Source organism: Nilaparvata lugens, chromosome 12 (assembly GCF_014356525.2).
Source record: "Nilaparvata lugens isolate BPH chromosome 12, ASM1435652v1, whole genome shotgun sequence".
NCBI lineage: Eukaryota > Metazoa > Arthropoda > Insecta > Hemiptera > Delphacidae > Nilaparvata > Nilaparvata lugens.
The window spans coordinates 10,114,233-10,133,854 of record NC_052515.1 but is presented as its reverse complement, the minus strand read 5'-3'; the positions used below and the strand labels follow the sequence as shown (position 1 = coordinate 10,133,854).

The 19,622-nt window shown below is 33.7% G+C and overlaps 1 protein-coding gene across 1 annotated transcript in view; it reads left to right on the top strand.

Moving 5' to 3' along the window:
• LOC111052237 (neurobeachin) overlaps positions 1–19,622 on the top strand; it is a 790,401-nt gene that overhangs the window by 568,701 nt on the left and 202,078 nt on the right. Inside the window, 9 exon segments of the mRNA XM_039439449.1 lie at positions 1,898–1,989; positions 2,818–2,922; positions 4,380–4,584; positions 6,016–6,370; positions 7,318–7,426; positions 8,254–8,429; positions 9,589–9,736; positions 10,440–10,557; positions 11,690–11,826. Of these exon segments, the coding sequence (XP_039295383.1) occupies positions 1,898–1,989; positions 2,818–2,922; positions 4,380–4,584; positions 6,016–6,370; positions 7,318–7,426; positions 8,254–8,429; positions 9,589–9,736; positions 10,440–10,557; positions 11,690–11,826 (1,445 nt within the window).

Genomic DNA, 19,622 nt, shown 5'->3' with positions numbered 1-19,622 from the left:
ATTCTCATGAAATAGAATACGTTAAATCACTCTTTGCTATTAGAAAAAACGACTAGCAGTCAGATATATCTGATTGTATATTGATATTATTGATTGTATATTGTTGATATATCTGACTGCTAGTCGTTTTTTCTAATAGCAAAAAGTGATTTAATAATAAGCAGTTCGTGATGGAAAACAACATTGAAGAATGAATACGTTACCTTAATTTTTTGATATTTTTTTTGGCTAGGCGCATGTTTATAGAAAAATATATTATATAAGTTCAAAATAAATACAATACGGTACCTGATATCTATAAGTTTTTAGTTTGTTATAATTTGGGTGGGTCGTTGGAGTAAGTGATAACGCGCCGGTCGAATAATCAAGAGAACCCGAGTTCGAATCTCGACCGGGGCAAAAGTTTATGACCACAGCACAATAACATAGATACGGCCACCCCGTCTTTCGGAGGAGACAATGAGCCGTCGGTCCCGTCTACCTAAAAAGTAGTCGTCATCTCTCACTCATTACCCACGCACAAGCCTAAAAGCTTATGTGGGCATCACCCTCAGAGTATTATAAGTATTATTATAATCATGAGATAGTAGCCTAGTTTTCCATAAAATCATTCATATCAACTACCCAAGCTATATTGGTTAATAGTAATTTGAAATACGATATATTATTCTTTATTGATTCATACAATAAGTACATCATCTAGTATTATAGTTATAGTAAAACTTTTTGTGTATTTGAGAAGTTGATATTGTGGTAATTATTCATATTGAATGAAAAAAACTAAGAAATTGTCAAAAACCACAGATTGTCAAACACCATCAATAAACTGGTGTTAATCAGAGATTGACAATGGTGTAATAACCGAAACCGGTCTTTCTAAGTATCAATAAATCTGTGGTTCTTGACAATTTCTTAGTCTTTTTCATTCATTATAGTGAAAGATTCAAGTCTTGCTCTTGAATTTATGAATTCCCTGCAAACCTTTTTTCCTGCAACTGAAATCCTTATCCCTCAAATGCATGATCGATGTATGAACAGAACTATGATTTATTACTGCATGTGATCTCTATTTTCTATTGCCAAACACTCTTCCACTGTACTCTAACATATCAATTTCAATGTCTGATACTTGAAATGTAAATAAATTTGAATTTCAATTTCAACGACTATTAAATTAATGTATATGTAGTAATGTAGTAGTATAATGATGATAGTTTATAGTTTTATTGATTCAATGATACAAAATTATTATGTAAAATAATTTGTGGAGGACCAACAGGCACAGCCCAAAACTGTTCCTCCCCGAATTTTGATTCATTAAAATAGTCCAGAAAATAATGATAATGTGATATAATTCAACTATCGGAATCTGATTATCTGTGACTTTTGAGTTGACTTGATTTTAGTTTAGATTTGAGAATATATCTATATTTTAGTTCTGAATAAAATATATTGAACAAGTAAAAGTTTTTGATCAACAAGTGTTGTTTATTATTGAGACGTTGTGCCAGTTTCTCAAAAAAAGTCCTGTGATAATGTGAAAGTGGAAGGCTTCCAAAACTCTCACACTTGGCAGATATTATAACGTAAGGTACCGTCTTGTAATTCGTAGTATGAATCTTTCCAAGCCGCGATATCTGTGGGTAAAAGCATTTTGTTCTTTTTTACAAAAAAGTACAAATGAATCATTTTTTAATTAGTCTGAATTTCATACTATTCTATAAGCTAGGCCTACATGAGCCTTATCCACATAAACTCTCACAATACAAAAATACTGGAATCTACATGTTTGCTGCTTCTTCTAGGGTTGGGGTTTTGTGGTTCAGTCTGACTATTAATGTAATATTACAAAAATTTATTAATGTAGTAACGATTTTTAATTTTATTTTGTTCCTAGATGACTCAGAAATGGATGTGATAGTTGTCGATGAGAGAAATTCATCCGTACTAACTGACAGAGAAGATCTCACTGGACCGCCATCTATAAAGGTGAATTATTATCTATGGTTTACCTAATTATATTTATAAATTCTCTAATTACAAGGTAGAATGATATCCTTAATTTTTACAATAGCACATCATTGAAAAGATTGAGAAAGAAAAAATATTACCTTGAGGCTCGATCTATTTCACTCCCGAATTCAGATACGTTTATGTGCTCTCTACTACTCCAATCATTCTGATCAAATAATGAAACTCAAGGTAAATTATTTGTGAAATTGTATTGGTAAACCCTGTAATTATTATGTTAATCCCAGATTAAAAAATCTTGGTTTTTTGAACTTGAAGATAAAGAACAGTGGAACTAAGATAAAAAGAACAGTAAGTCACAATAATTGTGTTCTTGATAGAATATCTAAGTGACAGTAACAATATCTATCAATATAACTACCTAAGTGACCATAAAAATGTCTATATTTCAACAGTTATTAGTAAATAATCCACTCATCTGCCGCACAAAAATAAATCAAACATTAAATTAGAACTGTTGATGAACTAATTTAAATTATATCAACTATTGGGTTTCATACTGTAATTATTTTAGAAAAATTGTAGTAGTATAAAATTTCTGAAGTGACAATTACAGCTTTATTAGCAACTCGACCACCTTATCCACCTTATATGGATGCATCACATAATTACCAATTCAAATATAATTCTTGTTTTGTATTTTGTTGTCTCTGAATAATAGAATTTGTAAAACCATTGATGTGATTTTATGAATGCTTTCAAAATGCCATCTTTTCTACTCTTCTTTCTTGCTGCTATCTTCAATCTGGAACTCCACCTTCGATATCAAAAACATCGACTTCACAGAGTCGACAATCGTTCGTGCATTCTGGTTACGATATCGATGACCAACGATATCGATCAGCACCGCCCTTACCCTCACGCCATTCGATGAATCAGGGCGGTAACAAGGTAAATGCAGCAGCCAATCAGAGAGCTGGATTCCTAGATTTGCTTTGAGTCACTTTAGTTCAGCGTCATAAAGTATTTTTGGTTTCGTAGTTCTGCTTATTTGGTTCGTCACGTAGGCCTATGATATTTGTCACCTTGTATTATTAATGATTTTGTAGTTTTGTTGAATCTTCACTCACTGTAGTTTCAACACCTTATATTTTTGATATTGTGGTATATTTTATCATAGAGAGAAGATAAAGAGATTATTTTACAAAAAATAATCTTCGCTCATTATATTCTATTCTGTCCATGTATTTGTCATTGTCTATGTTATTACATTGATTCGTCACCCAGACTATTTTTAGTAGCCCACTAGTTTGTCATCCATCACTTCCTATATAAGGTTTTCCGATATATATATATATATATTTTTTTTTTGAATTGGTAGGTTGTCACATTTGATGATCGTCACTGTTGATTTTCGATTTTGTAGTTCTATTAGGTTCGTCACTTTAGCTGTCACCTTTTATTTCAAGCTTAGCACGTTGAATGAATAAATCAATTAGTGGACATCTAGTCCATGTGGACCAATCAGTGGTAATTTCTTAGATTTGTATGATTCGTTCTCACTCTCAAAATCACACCTTTTCTTTCTAATTAGGCTTACTATTCGCTTTGATAGGATTAATAAGCATACTTTCTTATTACCTTATTACCTCATTTTTCCTTTCAGACCTACTAAGATTCATTTTTATCACTTTCAATTTCCATCACTGGGTTTTTGCTCTTTCACCGAAATCAGCAATCTACTCAGTGTTTTTCTACTATTTTGTAATAAGCCTATTTCAACTAGATTTCACTTTAATTCTCCTTGATTTTTCAGAGTATCATGTTCGATAGAAGTAATATCGGTAAACTCCCATGTCGAAGCACACCGCTGAGTGTTTCCCAATATTTTCTAGTGACTTTCCAATTATTTTTACTTGAATTTTGCTGATTTTGCAGAGCATAAGTTTGACAGAATAATGTTATCGGTAAACTCTCATGTCGGAGCAAACCGCTGAGTGTTTTCCAACTCTTTAAATGATTTTCACTTGATTTGATGTCAATTTTACAGATTATATTTCAATAGGAAAACTTATATAGGTGAACTCTTATGTCACAGCAAACCACTGAGTGTTTTCCAACTATTTTCTAGTGATTTTCCAAAGATTTATACTTGAATTTTACTTTATTAGCAGAGCATCAGTTCGACAGAAAAATGATATCAGTGAACTATCATATCGGAGCACACATTTGAGTGTTTTCCAACAGTTTCCAGTGATTTCCATTTGAATTTCGTTGATTTTGCAGAGCGTTAGTCCGACAGACAAATTATTTCAGTAAACTCTTATGTCAGAGCAAACGGCTGAGTGTTTTCCAACAATTTCCATCGATTTCTAAAGATTTATACTGGAATTTTTCTGATTATTCAGAGCATAAGTTCGACAGAAGAAGTAATATCGGTGAATTCCCAGCCGGCGTCAGATGTGGACAGCAACACGACAGATGACAACAAGATGTCGCTTTCGAATTTGGCGGCAAACGACGACAGCTGGACTGATGTCAACCTCAACGAGGATCCCATGATACCCTCCGAAGACACACGCAATATGCACAACATTTCCGCACATTCTAGAGGTTTGCTATATCATCTATTCTATACTATAATAAAGGAAAGAACTTGCTTATACACGTACGGGATAGGAAAATTATTGATGTTGCTTTCCATGACGAAACACTATTTATAATAACTTTGTTGTAGTTTAGTTCAGGCACTGTGTTACTTGTAAATATTTGAAAAACACTAACTTTTCTTGAAGTATTGAGGAATGCATTTCACTCCTGAAGAGGAGCTTCATTAGCCTGACACCATGGGCGCTTACTTTTATGGGTTGGACTGTGTGACCAAAATGTGGGATGATAAATGATCAACTTAACTTCAAAACACTTGTAGTACCCTTTTTTATTCAAAGCATTTTAAAAACTTTAAAACAATTCAACAACTGGTTTTGACCTACTTTGGCCATTTTCTAAATTTGAATAAAGTAACTCATATAAGTGAAGTGATTTTATTTTCAACTGAAATTCCTGTTTTGTTGAGGTGATTTTTTGGTAAGCATCCATTTCATCCATTATAAAAACCACATTATACTATTGAAACCACTGGTTTATTAATATAAAGTCGTTTTTATAATGGATGAAATGGATGCTTACCAAAAAATCACCTCAACAAATCAGGAATTTTAGTTGAAAATAAAATCACTTCACTTATATGAGTTACTTTATTCAAATTTAGAAAATGGCCAAAGTAGGTCCTAACTCAGCCTAATATTTTTTTTTTCATTTCATTTCATCAATTATAAAAACGTCTTTTTATTATCGAAACCACTGCGTCCTCGAAATTTATTTATTTATTTTCAATGCAAATGACACTAATGTAATAACATTGAAAGATAGAATAATAAGAGAGTCCTTGTGCTATATTTTTCTTCCAAATTTATTGGTGAAAAAGTCCGAAATAAGGTTAGAATTTCACGTGTACAATTTTTATAAAATTTCAGTCCAAAACAAAAATGAAAACTATAAATTTTGAGTATAGATGGCTTGAATTAATAAATTAATTAGAAATTCTTGGTTGGGCTCAAAATCACAAAATCAGGCCCAAAATCAAATCTTGGGTGGAGTCCCAAAAAAGAATAGCAGTGTGTTTGAAATGACCACTGACGAAATTTCCTTGTATACAGGTAGGGTGGGGTAAAAGCTGACTTTTTTCGTTAAATTTATGGGGGAGGTGCGTCCAAGGTCTTAAGGGGGGGAGTAGTTTAGTTTAGTTTATTTATCACATTGTGTACAAATACTTAACATGAGGAAAGGCACAACAGGCTCATGCCCAAAACTGTCCCATTTCCAATTTATACTATACTGTCCAGAGTAAGTTTTTATACTGAATTTGTACTTCTGTCCCATTGTATATCTCAAATAATTGTTCCGATAATACAATTGTTTCAACGATTTCAAGTAGTTTCATTGAATATTTTCAATTTATATAAAATTTTGTGTTATTTTCAGGTTCGATGATTGACTCAGAAGGCAATCAGTTGTCGATCAGTTCGCGATCGGTGAACGAACGCGGCGAGAAACCGCGAGCGGAAATCTCAGTCGTCAGGGTGCCCGGGGGTGGAAGTGAGGCGGTTCCGCCTCCAGGGGGTGGTCCCCCGCCACCTCTTCCCCAGGAGCTGCCCCAGACCAGGGGGCCTTTGCCGCCCCCCTCGTCAAGGGAGGCAAGCCTCACGCAGAAGCTGGAGACTGCCCTGGGGTCGGTGTGTCCCCTCTTGAGGGAAATTATGGTCGACTTCTCGCCGTTTTTGTCGAAAACTCTGGTCGGATCACATGGACAGGAGTTGTTGATGGAGGGCAAAGGTGAGTGATCTTTGCAATCATGTCTTGGCACTCAAATTCATGAGTGAATTAGATTATAAACAATAAGACGTGCCCTTCGACAAAATGATGTTGGTTGCGATCTGAAATGAAATGAAACATACTAACCTCTAGACTGCTTATATTATTTAAAATTAGGGATAAAGTTTAGTCAGTTCTGATCGTGAATTCCTGATGGTTCATCACGAATTTTTTAATAAATTATTGTCAATAAATGAGTACCTGATAAAATAATTGAAAACCGGAGAAGGCAAAAATTATTGGAAAATGTGCTATGATTAATGAAATTGGTAACTAAAAAAGTAAATATTAATATTAAATTTATCTTTCTCGGAAAGAGAATAATGTTTATAGAAAATTTAACTATAATAAAATAAAATGGTGTTATCATTTGTGGTAACAGTGAATGAGATTATTATTTTCTTTTTTGCATACTGCATATTATATGAATCAGTACTTAGTTTCTGGTAGTTCATTAGCCTAGTAGCATCATTTGCTAGTAGTTCGAAATTGTATAAGATTTACATAATGTTTCAACATATCGACTCGGCCGATTATATTATTCCAGTGTGCTAAAAACGGGGCCTAAAAGTTTGATAGCCTTAAATCTGACCTGACAGCAGTAAATTTGCTTGATTACAGCTCATTGAAGTTTATCAATTAACTTATGAATTATCACTTATTGAATGATATTCAGCTCAACTTCAATTTTATTTCTGACTCATAATATCTTCTCTCCATCCATTTAATCATTTTCAAGTTTTATTGAATAAGATAGAAGAAGAGTCTCTGAATTTTAAATTGATGACTTTCTCAGCTATGCAGTCATATTGAAACAATCAGTATAACAATAATTAATTTTTACAAGTTTTATCTGTTTCAAACATAGGAATAGCATTAAATATTGATATATTTTGCATTGAATATTTCCAGGCTACTGTCCCATGCCATGAAAGACCATATAGTGAGAGTGGCGAATGAAGCTGAATTCATACTGAATCGTATGAGGGCTGATGACGTCATGAAACATGCTGATTTCGAGGTAAGTCAACAAAATTTGTTAGTTCCTGTAAAATCAAATAATTGATTTTTGTAAAAAATAGAGCAATAAATTATTTATGAATTAGAGAAGATATATTAAAACATTGTCTTTCCAAAATCACTGGAACAACTTTTATATTCTTCATACTTGAATACAGAAAATTGGCTTTTCAAAACGGGGCGTAGTCGCAGCTTTTATTACAGTAGTCGTAGTTTTTATTTTCTCATTTCTATAATTGGAAACGTTTTTCCTGGACGAAATTATACATTCCTGAATAATTCAAAGTAGCTGAAACTTTACACTATTTTCTATTTATTTTATTTTGTGTTCAATTTTCTAGTTTTCCGAAATTTAATTCAAACGTGACTATGACAATGACTACGACTAAGCCCCGTTTCGGGAAGCCAATTTTCTGACTCCAGCTGTTTAAAGTCTAGAACTTAGCTAAATCCCGAGCTCGGAAACCGAGCTCTATTGAGTTTGTACTCAATAGACTGGAATATTGACTGTTTAATGGATTCATCCAAAAAAAAATTTATTCATTTATCCATTACTACGAAATTAATTATCATTAAAATGATATTGGCAGAGAAAAAACAGGCGACCCTTTTGATGCTCCTCTCCCAAAGTTATATTAATATGAGTTTGAAATAAGGTCAAGTCGCACTTTTCTTTCCACTCCACATTATAGTTTTCAATCCAAAAATTATGTCAGTTGAACAAACAAAAAAATCAATCCAACAATATTTAGATATTTGAGCAAAGTTTGTTAATTTCAAACGAAATGAGTGTTCTTCATCATTTAATTTTTTTTATTCGATTTTCAGACACAATGCGCCCAAACGTTACTAGATTGCAGAGAAGAGGAGAGGATGTGCGACCATCTTATTACGGCTGCTAGAAGGAGAGACAACGTTATAGCTGGTAGACTGCTGGAGAAAATATGCAACATTCTGTCAAACAAACATGGAGCCTGGGGGTATTCGGACTCCTCTGCTGTTAAGTGAGTTGAAATGTGTTTTTATCTAATGATCAACACGAAATACAAGTCACAAAACCAAGAAACATAGTACAGAACCAAATTAACACAATATACACTAAAGCCAGTTACACATACATCGATTTTTGGACGTATGATTTTCTTCCATCCTTATAAATTATACCAGATTAATAATAATAATAATATTGAGGATGATGCCCACATAAGATCTTAGGCTTGTGCGTGGGTAATGAGTGAAAGGGATGATGATGAGAGATGACAACTACTTTTTAGGTAGACGGGACCAACGGCTTATCGTCTCCTCCGATTGATTGAATGGAACATTGACATAATCAAGTGATTGACATAATGATGTTTGTCAAGTTATTTTTATACCAGTAAAACGGCAAAGAATCGTACGTTCAAAAATCGATTTATGTGTAACACTTTATTTTCACACAATATGCAACATTTTACTCGTGATAGAATAAAACAGTTTAATATGCTATAGTGCGGTCCACGTTATAATGACAGTATTTGATCAACTTCGGTTTTCCTATCCTTGTCTATCATTCGACAAAGCCGGTGGTACTATCCTTTTCTTGGTCCACAACGATGACAATAATTATGTTTTTGACGGTGTAGAAATATAATTAATTAATGCAGAGAATTGGCATCGCTATTCTTCTATCTTTATCCACTGCCATTATAACGTGGACCACATTATACACTTGATACAATACAACTAAACTTACTCGATTTAATTTAACTTTGGAGGGGGGGGGCTTAATTTATGCGTATTCGTCGACTAAGGATGAATAAGATACTTTTGGTACTTATAGGAATGTTTGAAATTTTGCAGGCTGCGAACGTGAACTACTTTATTATCATTACTTTATGCTTTATTGAGGTTTGTCATCTCTACCTCTTTCTTTTTCCTTTCTTTCTCTCTTCCTTTCACCCTTATTCCACTTATTCATGACTTTCTTTTATTATTATATTATATAATTTCTTATTTCATCTTAATAACTTGTATTGGATTGTATTAGCAACTCTCACCGGCGCACAGGATTTTTCCTTGCAGGTGTTTTGGTTTCTTTTTTTTTTGCTGAACGTTTTATTTTTTTGTATATTTTTTGTTTTGATGAACAGATAAAGAATTTTTTTGTCTCGATTCTTTCAGGAACGAATTCTGGAAGTTGGATTCGTGGGAGGATGATGCCCGGAGACGAAAGAGGTTTGTGCACAATCCGCGAGGCACAAGTCATCCACAGGCGACGCTGAAGGCCGCCCTGGAGCATGGAGGCGCTCCTGAGGACGCCATTCATCAGGTACAGTCACTTCAAAATCTTTTAAAATATTTTTAATGTTTGTTTTCGATAGTCTGATGTATTTTGTGAAGTCAATTTTTAAAGGGGTAATCTGTCTCTGTCGCCATAAATAAATTCACTTTGAATTATAAGCATTCCTCATGAATAACATCTATGCTTACCAATCAATCAATATTCACAGTAGGCCTTTACTGATATCGGTATAGTATAGTGAGATCAATGTCAAGCTCAACCAATATTGGAAGTTGACAATGCAATATTCACAGTTTCTAGTGAATCCCATTCCCATTCTTACAACAGAAAAAAACAATATAATATTGTTTCTAAAGGATTTATTATTTTCAAAATTTTCCATTTTATGTAAACTTATGTAACAATATAAGAAGTTTTTCAAAATCAAATGAAATCAAAATTACATGACTCTTCATCACATTTAAACAAGCCATCTTGTCCTTGACAAATTATTATTTTGAAATAGGAGATTTCAAATAGATCTTTGATTCTTGATCTTATTGAAATTGATTCCGTAATTCAAATTTTCAACATTATAAATATCTCAATACTCTACATTGCAACTAAAATTCCTGATCACTATAAGCTGTATTCACACATCATGGGTTATATCAATATCATAAATTTGTTTTAATGATTTCATTCATCATTTTTGTAATTTTGAAGTTATTATTGTATTATTCTGTCGCAGGCCTGCACCGAGTTTCATGCTCAACTGGTGGCTTCGCACACACAGCAAGGGCAGAGCAATGATCTGATGGATGATAACGAATTGCCTGATGACAGGGAATTGGATGTCGATCTAGTCGGTAAGTTGCATTAATTTATAAATAAATTTCTCTTTATGGATGAATAATCAGTACTAGAGGTATTATTGTTGATGATTGATACCTTCATCAACAATTATTCAACTATTAAGTCAGTGCCTAGCCTATTCAATATGATTTTAAATGTTTTTTGATAAAAGTTCTTTTGAATAGATGATCTACTCACTTACGATTTTCATTTTGAGAGTGCTTGTTATATAACGTGTAATACGTTTTCAAGTATACATAGGATTACCTAAATTTTGACTTGTCTCAAAGTTAATGGAATCAATCTTATAATCTCTTATTTCACATCTAATAGTACCATTAAGTGACTATATTCAAGTCTATCTTATGGTAGAAGAGCTTGAAGCTATTTTATGGAATATACTATATTTATTCTAGCTTCTCATTGAATGTCTCAAATGTGTTGCTAGTTGCAACGATTTCATCATTTTGCATGCACTCTTTGCGGGTATCCAACTGCCACAAGAAGTCAATGCGTTCTATAGCTATAAACTAATTTTATAGTCAACACTAGAACTGTTGTAATCATATTCTCCTCCTTCTTCAATTCTTGTCTAATTTGAAAGTTGGAGTCTCAATTGAATAGCTTATATTCCATTAAAAATGAAATTATCAAGTTTAAACTTGAAAATGGCCAAAGTAGGACGAAACCAGTTGTTGAAATGTTTCTAAGTTTCAACATGTTTTAAATAAAAAGGTTACTGCATGTTTTTTTTTTTTATTTTAATCAATTAGTTCATACAAGTGAAGTGATTTTATTCTTATATTCCATATATCCTATAAATATTCTATATCATAGTCTAAATTGCACTCTCTATAAAATTGTCATATTCTATTTGAAAATAGTTTTAGGCTGTCAATACCTGTTGTTTCCAAGGCTACTTGTAAACACTCATTGTATTCATTAGCAATAGATTCAATTATTCATATACTGCATCACGTAATGCTCTTAATAACAAAGATATAACTTTAAGGGAATACAATAAATTCAATTATCAATCTTATCCATTAAAGAATTTGTTCTGATATCAAAGTCATTATTCTAGCGTAGTAAGCAACTTTACGTCATGATTTTTTTGCCATTGTTGATAATTTTTTATGATCGTAGGTCCAGTGAATATAAGCACGAAAGCCCGCCTGATAGCGCCTGGTATAGTGGCTCCCGGAATGGTGTCAATCACATCTTCGGAGCTCTACTTCGAAGTGGATGAGGACGACCCTGAATTCAAGCGGATAGATCCTGAGGTAAGCTCAAAAAATATCTGCAATCATAATAATTTCTGGCAATTTTCATAATATATTTGTCTTCTTTTAAAAGATGCCAGTTTGTTCGGAACCTGATATTTATCAATTTGTTCAATGGATAATAATATTATTTGAAACAATTATAATTTCTTGCAATTTTCATAATATATTTGCATTTCTCAAAAGATGCCATCTAATTCTAGATCTGAAATTTATCAATTTGTTTAATCAATAATAATATTATTTGGAACAATTATAATTTCTTCCGATTTTCACAATATACTTGTCTTTTTCCAATCATTGCCACCTCATACGAAACCTAAAATTTATCAATTTGTTTCCTTATTGCTTTTATTGATGAAGAGTCCCTGAAGGAAGTTTCAACTCGTTCAATGGAATCGAGATAAAGTATTTTGTTAGTTTTTTGTATGTTTCTCTTCATAATCAACTTACATCTTGGGACATTTAGAAGGTAGAGAAAGAGAGAGCTATTAGCTTGACTTATGTCAGACAAGGATAGCAAATCAATGATAATCAGGTGCTGACACATAAATAAAAAAAAAGGTGATCACATATTGCACCTTCTGATTCTTTCCTTCTCTCTCTTATCCTCTCTCTCTCTTCTTTTTCTCTCTCTCTATCTATATATCTTTTTCTCTCTCACTCTCTTTCATTCCTTTCTGTCACTATTACCTTTGACTATAAGAAAGAATTCTTTCTAAAAAATCTTTCCATAGTCAAAGCTTCTACTCTTTCTTCTGATCCTCTCTCACTCCCACACCTTATCACACTCATTTGGTTTCTCTCTCTCACCTGTTTCTGGCTCTCTCTAAGTGAATTTCACTATATACTCAAAGATACTCTTGAATCTTTAGCTGATCACATAGTGTACCTTCTGATTCTTTCCTTCTCTCTTAACCACTCTCTGTCTTCTCTTCTCTCTCCCTTCTCTCTTTTCTCTCTCACTCACCCTCTCTCTTTCTCTCACTACTACTCTTTCTTCCGACCCTCTCACTCCCACACCTCTCCTCACTCATTTGGTTTCTCTCTCTCACCTGTTTCTGGTCTCTCTCTCAGCTGATGTTTTTTGTCTTATTGTGAGACAGAGGCGCCTCGCTGTCAGACCGTCCCCTTCCTTCACATAATATGAGTAATGGCCGGCCCTGCCTGTATAAAGTCTATAATTACGCGACTTCATGTTGGTTTTTGGATAATTGATTTTTAAACGTTGCTCATTTTGCATGAATTATAAGCGCGCCCACGGCCAATTCAGCCCCGTCAACACGCTTGCTCACCTTTCTTCTTTCTTTTCTTCCTCTTCATCTTCTTCTTCCCCTTTTTCTCTTTTCTTCTCCTTCATCACCTATCTTCTCATTCATTTTCTCCTTCATCACTCTTCCCTATCATGACTTCTTACCAAAGCTTTCAACAGTGTTTTTTTTCTTGACCCCATATGGTCTTCCTTCTTCTACTTCTTATTCTTCCTCCATTTTTTTCTCACCTCTTTCTTTATTTCCTTCGTCCATTCCTTTATCACATCCATGCTACTTTTAAAATGTTTACTCATCCTTTTCAACAGAATCTTCTTCTTCACAGTATCACAGATCATCCTGTCTTTTCAAATTTATAATTTCTTTCTTCTTTTCTTTCATCATCGTATATATTTTTTCTTCTTTCCCTTCTCTTCATCATTCTCCTTCTGTTCTTCCCCACCATGTTAAGTGTAAGAAAAAGGGTCAAGTGTAAGAGAGGGCTGACTGCGCCCTAACTTCGTTCTCCTAGGTATAAAATAACGGCAGTCATTCTATTCTATTCTATTCTATGTTGATATATGCCATCACATTCATATAGCTTATTGTTACATATTGGTTAACATTTCATGTTTTATAAACTGCTTTAATCTGTTTTCTCTTTTCTACATATTATCCCTTCCCCATCAATACGAATACATCCTCTCCTCGTATATAGCCTATTTTTTTTTCAAACTTTCAAATCTATTAATTAATTCTCGAATCAATCTTCACCACTTTCTAAAACAATCCTTTTCTCACTGTCCAATCCTTTCTCAATCCAATTTATAAATCTTGCTTCTACTATTCTACCTTGCATTAACATCTCCATTATTTCATTGGATTCCTTGTATTTCCATTATTTCACAAAATTCCTGTAATTGTTCAGGGAAATACTACAGTGAGGTCCACGTTATAATGGCAGTGGATAAAGATAGAAGAATAGCGATGCCGATTCTCTGCATTAATTAATCATATTTCTACACTGTCAAAAACATAATTGGCATCGTTGTGGACCTAGAAAAGGATAGTACCACTGGCTTTGTTGAATGATGGACAAGGATAGCAAAACCAAAGTTGATCAAATACTGTCATTATAACGTGGACCTTACTATAGTTGAAATCATAATCTCTCAGCTTCTCAGTAAAAATGTCTTCCAATTCTCCAACTACTGTTCTTATAACATGAAAGAGAAGTAGGGTATGTAAAGTTATGTTACAATGATCTTGGATATTACAGTCAACAGTTAAAACAGTTACTTGAATACAAGTTGTATTTCGCCTTTCTGTCCTTTAAATCCAGATTTCTTTTTTATTAGTTGATGATCAAAACTCATTCACAAAATAAATTCATTATTATCGCTGACCAAGAACAGAAAAAACTCATACTTAAGACTCTTTCATAAATTATTTATCACATATTTTTCAAATATTAAAATTGTTTTATTCTATGCCGAAAGCAAAACACGAGAACGTCCCTCCATATTTGATTTTGCACAACCTAAACACATCATCCCATCTATTGAGATCACAAATAATATCACTGATTTATCTCGCTGTTTAGAGAATGTTCTCAGACTTAATATCAACCTTTTTGGCGCTACTCAACAACACGAAAATACAGTAGGAAATAACTCAGACGATTCTAGACAGCCGAAAGACCACTGCACACCTATCAAATTTATAGCGCTGTTGAAATTAAAAATTTATAATTAGTTGTAGATTGTTCCGAAAAGTCAGACATGCGCTTTGAGAGATAGACGTGACATTCACTTCAATCTGTCAGTGTTGGTTGAATGGGAAGCATAGATGTTATATAGGAGGAATGCTGACAGAATGTGGTAACAGCTCAAATCAGTGGGGGTCCCCCGTTTCAAACAGGCCTGCAGATACTCTATTTATTCAAAATATTGTATTCGTGTTTGGTTTTTTTATTCTTTATTTTGTTTATTTTTAATCATATTTGTTTTCTTATCCTTCCGGTTCTCTTTATTTTTTGATGCTATTCCTTTTTCCTTATTCTGCTTGGTTCTTTATTCTTTATTTTGTTTATTTTTCTAATCATATTTGTTTTCTCATCCCTCCGGTTCTCTTTATTTTTTGTTGCTATTCCTTTTTTCCTTATTCTGCTTGGTTCTTCATTCTTTATTTTGTTTATTTCTCTAATCATATTTGTTTTCTTATCCTTCCGGTTCTCTTTATTTTTTGTTTCTACTACTTTTTCCCTTATTCTGCTAGAAGTGTTCTCTGTCCTCTCTTCCGTTTCAATTTTGTTGAAATCTCCTGTCGGCTGATACTCTATTTATTCAAAATAGTTTATATGTGTTGTGTTTTTTGTTCATTCTTCTATTTCTTCACAATTATTTCCACTTTCTTTCGTTCCTAATTCTTGTTTTTGTTCCTCATACCTTCTTAGTCTTTTCGAACATATTAGTATGTTTCTAATTGTTTTTTGCTTTTATTCAGTGTTTTTATTCCTTCTTCAACTTTTTAATCAATTTCGTCTTGTCCCCTTTTTTTGTTTCTCTTTATTGTTTGTGAATCCTTCTCTTCCCCTTATTCTTCCATATTCTATCCCATACTCTTCCTCTCTTTATCTTTATAAAATGGTTAGCTTTATAGTAGCCTTATAGTTAGTTATCAACTGCTGTCTCTTTCCTCTAAGCTATCCCACATCTCTTTATGTTTTCCAGTTTTTTCCTTACCCTTTTGTCTAGTTTATGTAAATTTTCCTTTCCTTGTTTCACTGTTTTTTATGGTTTTCTCCTTCTACTGATTCTGCTTTTTTTCCTTCTGTATTCTTTTCTTTTCCGATCATTGTATTGTTCTTGCTAACCTAATAAATGAATAAATAAAATAAATAATAAATTCTCCTTCCTCATAAATTTTTTCATATCTTCTTGTTCGTCTTGTTCTACTCTTTTTCCTATTCCTGTGCTTCCTCCAATCCTCCCTCCTCCTCCTCCTTCCCTTTATCCTTCACTCCTCTCATTCTCCTTCTCCTCCTTCTCCTCCTTCTGCTCCCCTCCTCCTCCTCCTCCTCCTCCTCCTCCTCCTCCTCCTCCTCCTCCTTCTCCTTCTCATCCTCCTCCTCCTCCTCCACTTTTTCTTCCAGCGTATGTTTATTTGGCATTGCGTGCACTCTCTAAAAATATGAGTCTGTTTCCAACTTTTTCTCCAATTAATTAATCTCATCGTATATTTATTATAGCGCGGCGCGGTGTTTTAGAAAGAAGCAACCAGTTTTGGCTTATTCCATCCTCTGCTTGAAACTATATCTATTTAGTCTCAACTTTAAAACTATAATCATCCTATAGAGTATAACTGTATAGTTTAAGTCTTACACATCTATATAGTCACCTTATAGCTATAATTATATGGAATATTGAAGAATATAGTCAGGTTATAGACATCTATATAGTTAAGCTATAGCTATAATTATATGGAATATTGAAGAATATAGTCAGGTTATAGATATAATAATATGAAATACAGGGGAATATAGTCACGCGATAGTCGTGTATTATATTATTTCGGTCTTATTAGAACGCACCGCCAAGATTTATTCTCATGTCGGCGCCATCGAAAAGCTGAGTTCAGGTTTGAGTTGAGGTGGATATTGTTTTAGGCGCAACATTTGAGGCATTGCTTGCCTGAAAGCGCGGTTGTTTAGGAGGTTATTGACGGTCATTATTTATTGTGAAGATGGAAAAATATGAGTTGTTTACTCTAATACTTTGTTGGGAGTTGAGGGGAGATTTGTTTGGCTTGAGGTTGGGCAGAGGCTATAGATATTACTATAATAAAATATCTAGTATAAATGATTAGTCATAATAATATGATTCTATGTTCTTCTATGTTCGGTCTACATTTTCTATGTTCGGTTCTCAAGCATATAGATTTGAAAATCTACTTTTCCCTACAGTTACGTTGAAAAGTGGCCATTGCTGCACTGATTACAGAACGCAAAGAATCACTTTTCCGCTCTAGTGCGGGAAAAATTTTTCTGCACTCCAGATTTGCAACATGGCAACGCAAAATACTTAGTAGGTTATATGGAGCAACAGTGCAGCAAAATCAAAATGAAGTTGGTAACAGTGACTGCTGTGGCTGCTATAGTGAGCAGAGGTGCAACCAAGCACAACGCGCTAATTATTATTCATTATATATTATAACCAAGGACAACGAGGACTTTAGGATTTTAGGATTAAGGTTTTTATCAATAATAAAATTACACAGAAAAACATTTGATGCATTTCAGGCAATTTTACCCATAATTACCCACTTTTCATATTCAATGGTAACTGTAGGAAAAACTTAATGTGAAATACGTGCGCAAAGTTCCTCTGCTGCACTCAAGAAACCATTCCGCCCTCGCCTACGGCTCGGGCGTAAACGTTTCTTTCGGTGCAGCAAACTGTCACTTTGCGCACTAGTTGCACAAATAACTATTGTGAGAATAATAAAGGAATGAAAATTTTGTGAAGTGAACACTATTATCACTACTATCACTATAATATTACTATTATCATAGTATTCCGTTTCTCTATGGTTTTGGGTTGAGGTGAATTGTTCTTATAGAAGATAATAATTCTAATAGTGAATGTGTAGTAATCAAAACTAACAAGTAGAACTAGTCACTTCCCGTCTGACGATTGTTCAACTGAACCGTGAATTTCTTCTCTTCCAATGAACTATTTTGATGTGTGGAAAATCAATTTCACAGTGATTTTTCACTCCATTTGATATGCTATTTTAAAGAAGCATAATAAAGGAGAAGAGAAAAGAAGGAATAGGAACCATAAATGCAGGGGCGTTTACAGGGGGGGGGTCACTTCATCCTTAAATTCTTGTGGGGAAGGGGTGACTGCAACAGTGTTTGACTACTGAAAAATTATTAATGGCGAATGATGACACATTTTATCGGGTTTCAATTCAAGGGGGGGAATAGCGGATAGCGGCTGAGTTTTTCTCAATTTCCGGAAATAATACATTCTATAAATAATACAGTTATAAATTATCGAATAATAAAGTAGTAGCGGAAATGTAGATTACTGCATTGAATCAAGACAAAAAATTGCAATATTAGCAAACTGAAAATAGTTTACAAACAGCCTGAACAAGCTCCAGAAATATTTCATTGGGACCTGAGAGTATAGAATTTTCTATTTAAATTTCATTTATTGCCAATTAGAATATTCAAAACATATTACAAAATCTTTATAACATGACATATCATTAAAAATATAAATAAATAAGCATAATTACTCATACATATACTTGAATAAAATCAAAATAAAATATAAAATCTAGGCATCACCAGCAAAAAGAAAATCTTTGCCCGCTGGTGAGAGTTGCAAAACACTAAAAGAAAAACATGATATTTCGAAATAATGCAGAAAGTTAAAGTTAAATTTAACTAATAATTACAAAATTTATTGAATGATATGATAATAATGATACAATAATTATATAAATGATAATAATATCATTATAGAATGTATTATTATTTTCTATACTCTCTGATCGAAACATAACAGTTTATACATATTATAAAGAGCCGGAATCACTAGTGTATGAAAAATCCATTTTTTCTCAATTTGAATAAACCAACTTCATCACAATACCACCTGCCCATTACAACAACCATAACAATTCCGACAACATAATACAAACCACAAAACTAATATCACCTGACTGACACAAGTTGAACAACAATAAAAAACATTCCCCGAAATGTCTGTCACATTTATGAAGACATCCTTTTCAAATTCCCAGAAAAGTAAATGGAACAGTTTTAATTTGGATTCAAAGGATTCAATGTGGAATCGTATTAAAAACTAGCAGTCATCATCTGACTTTAAAACACGTTTTAAAAACATAAAAACTACGTTTTTGGACCTCAATGTCTGAAGTATATGATTCACTATGCATATTTTAGCTCCCGTATCATCATAGTCTCTAGGGGGAGAGGAAAACAATGGAGTGGAGACGCAAAAAACTGAAGTGTCTCGACAGGTCCATTATTGAAATATATCTTTCCAAGGCATTCTACGAGCTTGTGACATAATTTGGGCACGATGTTGTTGCCCACATCACCGGGGGTGGGTGCCTTGTTTATTTTTCAATTTTTTCTATCCGGCCGAGTGTTGTAAACCATTTATAATCGAGCCAAACGCTGGGTGGATGGCGCTAACGCGACGGGGTTCCTCAGGGCAATAACCTGGCTCCCATCCACTTCCCTCTACACATATATTATGTGCTCGAAATCAATTAATCGCTTCCAAAACCAACTCCTCACCCCCTCACCGCCTAACCCAACCCTTACGCCCAGAGGGAGACCATGCAAGCGTGCGCATGCACTAAAAAGCTGTTGACGTATGGTGCGGTGTGTTATTATTGTGGTTTTGATTATTATTTGACCAAACAACGGGTCCGGGACAGCAGTGGGTCCATTTTATAGTGGAGCCACTGAGTGACGAGATGTATAGCTATAGAAATCTGAAT